At 30.8% G+C, this 2,133-nt stretch overlaps 1 protein-coding gene across 1 annotated transcript; it reads left to right on the forward strand.

The window, feature by feature from the left end:
• Positions 1 to 429: 429 nt before the first annotated feature.
• Positions 430 to 1,130, forward strand: LOC112098033. Its single transcript, XM_024183632.1, has 3 exons — positions 430 to 699; positions 806 to 1,001; positions 1,111 to 1,130. Exons 1-3 carry the CDS (start codon positions 430 to 432, stop codon positions 1,128 to 1,130), a joined length of 486 nt encoding a protein of 161 aa, XP_024039400.1.
• Positions 1,131 to 2,133: the final 1,003 nt, after the last annotated feature.

Raw genomic sequence — 2,133 nt, forward strand, 5'->3', positions numbered from 1 at the left:
ACGATAATTATTTATCATGTCTTTACATGAAAGTAAATAATCTAATGGATAATTGGGTATAGTAAGTGTAGACATGACTTCCCCAACGAATAGCTTGTCAAAGCAGTACTAGATTATCGTTACAATAAATTAAAATGCATTTATGGTTTTTTGCATTTTTGTCATTTATTGTGAATATTGTTTCAAAGTATTTATGCATGTGTATTTTGTTTTTTTCAGAAAATGTCTTCCATCAACCCATTATTATTTATCCTTGTTAAAAATGAACTCACTGGCGAAAATTATTTAGATTGGAAACGCAATCTATTTAATATTCTCACTGCTAAGGGAAGCAAATATGTGTTGATCCAGCCTTGCCCTCCTGAACCATCGTTATACGATTATAGAAATCAGAGGGAGCCTTATGAGAAATGGTGCGAAGCTAACAAAATGGCTAAGCGCTATATATTGGCTTCGATTTCTGTGGAACTGCATAAGAAACATCGGAGCATGGAAACAGCCACTGAAATAATGGCTTGTCTTCATCAGATGTTTGGGCAAAATACCCATTTTGCCAGAGAAGCAGCATTAAAACGTATTACGGATACTAAGATGGAAGAGGGCACAAAAGTTCGTGATCATGTCCTCAAAAAGATGGACTATTTGAACGAGGTAGAGATTCATGGTGTTCAAATCAATGATAAATCAAAGATTAACATGGTGATTGAATCTTTACCTGATACATTCAAAGAGTTTAAGGTCAGTTATATCTTAAACAATAAAGATATGACCTTAATTGAATTAATGCACGAACTACATGCTATAGAAGAATTCTATCATAGCAGAAAACTTCCTGAAAAAGGATTCTCTTCAAGGCTTAAGTCGAAAGACAAGAATGAGCAAGCAAGAGTTGGGATCGGCAAACTGTCCACTAAAACAAGTGGCAAGCCAAAAGGCAAGTGTTACAAATGTGGACAGAAGGGTCACTGGAAAAAAGATTGTCCTAAGATTATTAAAATCAGGTATAGGAAATCTTTAAGCTTCCTAATTAGTTCAGATTTCTATTGATTCATACAATAATGAATTCTGAGATAACTAATCTTATTTATAATTCATTTATTTGGTTTTCAGGAAACCAAGAGATTAAGTGAAGAAAGCTTCAAACAGCAGTTGAGGACATGCTAGTTTATATCAATTGAAAGACTAGATCAATTTTACAAGACTTTAGTTTTGATATTTGTCTTTATTTTTCCAATTATTAGAGGAATATTAATTTCGGTGACTTGTTTTAATAAACAGGAGTACACTGTTATTTTTTTATCCTCTGTTTATTATTTATTTTGATTATTTATAAAGACAATTTATATCATATAAGTCCATTGATCTATTCAAAGCAAGATATAATGATAAAGAGTATATGCATTTATCTAAGAAAAGAAATGTTTCTTCAAACCAAAATTACCTCTGATATTTATGCTTAAGTCATATAAACTATAATAAGATTTTAAGAAAATGATTAATGATAGACTTGTTGGCCTATTAAGATTGATCATTGTAACTCTATAAATCTTATTTAGAAAAGTAATATGACAAGGATGCTCTGTTTGAGCTAAAAGCATAACATTGTATTTGATGATTTAGCGCATACAAATGTATACGGACTAATCAGTTTACATGTTATAAGAGGTTGTGAGTATTCTATCAAACTTGTTGATGAATATTCATTTTATTTATGTTTGTCTAAGTGCGTCATGATTCCATTGCTTTTGAAATTCAAAAGAGTACATGGATAAGACAGAAGTAATTAGACAGGAACATAAAAGAACATCGATATGATCGAAACAAAGAATATCTCTATGGAGAATTCAAGCACTATTTGGTTGTCAATGAACACTATAATACAATAGTGTAATTAAATGGAGAAACAAGATTCTTTTGGATAAGACAAGATATATACTAAGTGGTTTATCATTTACCTTTTTTGATTCTAGATACTAGTATTTAAAACTACAAAGTTTATTGAACTTAGTTTCATCTATCTCGGTGTCTACTACTCCAAGAAAGTATGAAAAAGTCACAAATATGGTTTGAGACACATTCGTATTTGGAGTTTACTAGTATTTCTACTAGAATCAGAGATAGACAAGATGGATT

This window comes from Citrus clementina, unplaced genomic scaffold, assembly GCF_000493195.1.
Source record: "Citrus clementina cultivar Clemenules unplaced genomic scaffold, Citrus_clementina_v1.0 scaffold_5, whole genome shotgun sequence".
Lineage (NCBI taxonomy): Eukaryota > Viridiplantae > Streptophyta > Magnoliopsida > Sapindales > Rutaceae > Citrus > Citrus x clementina.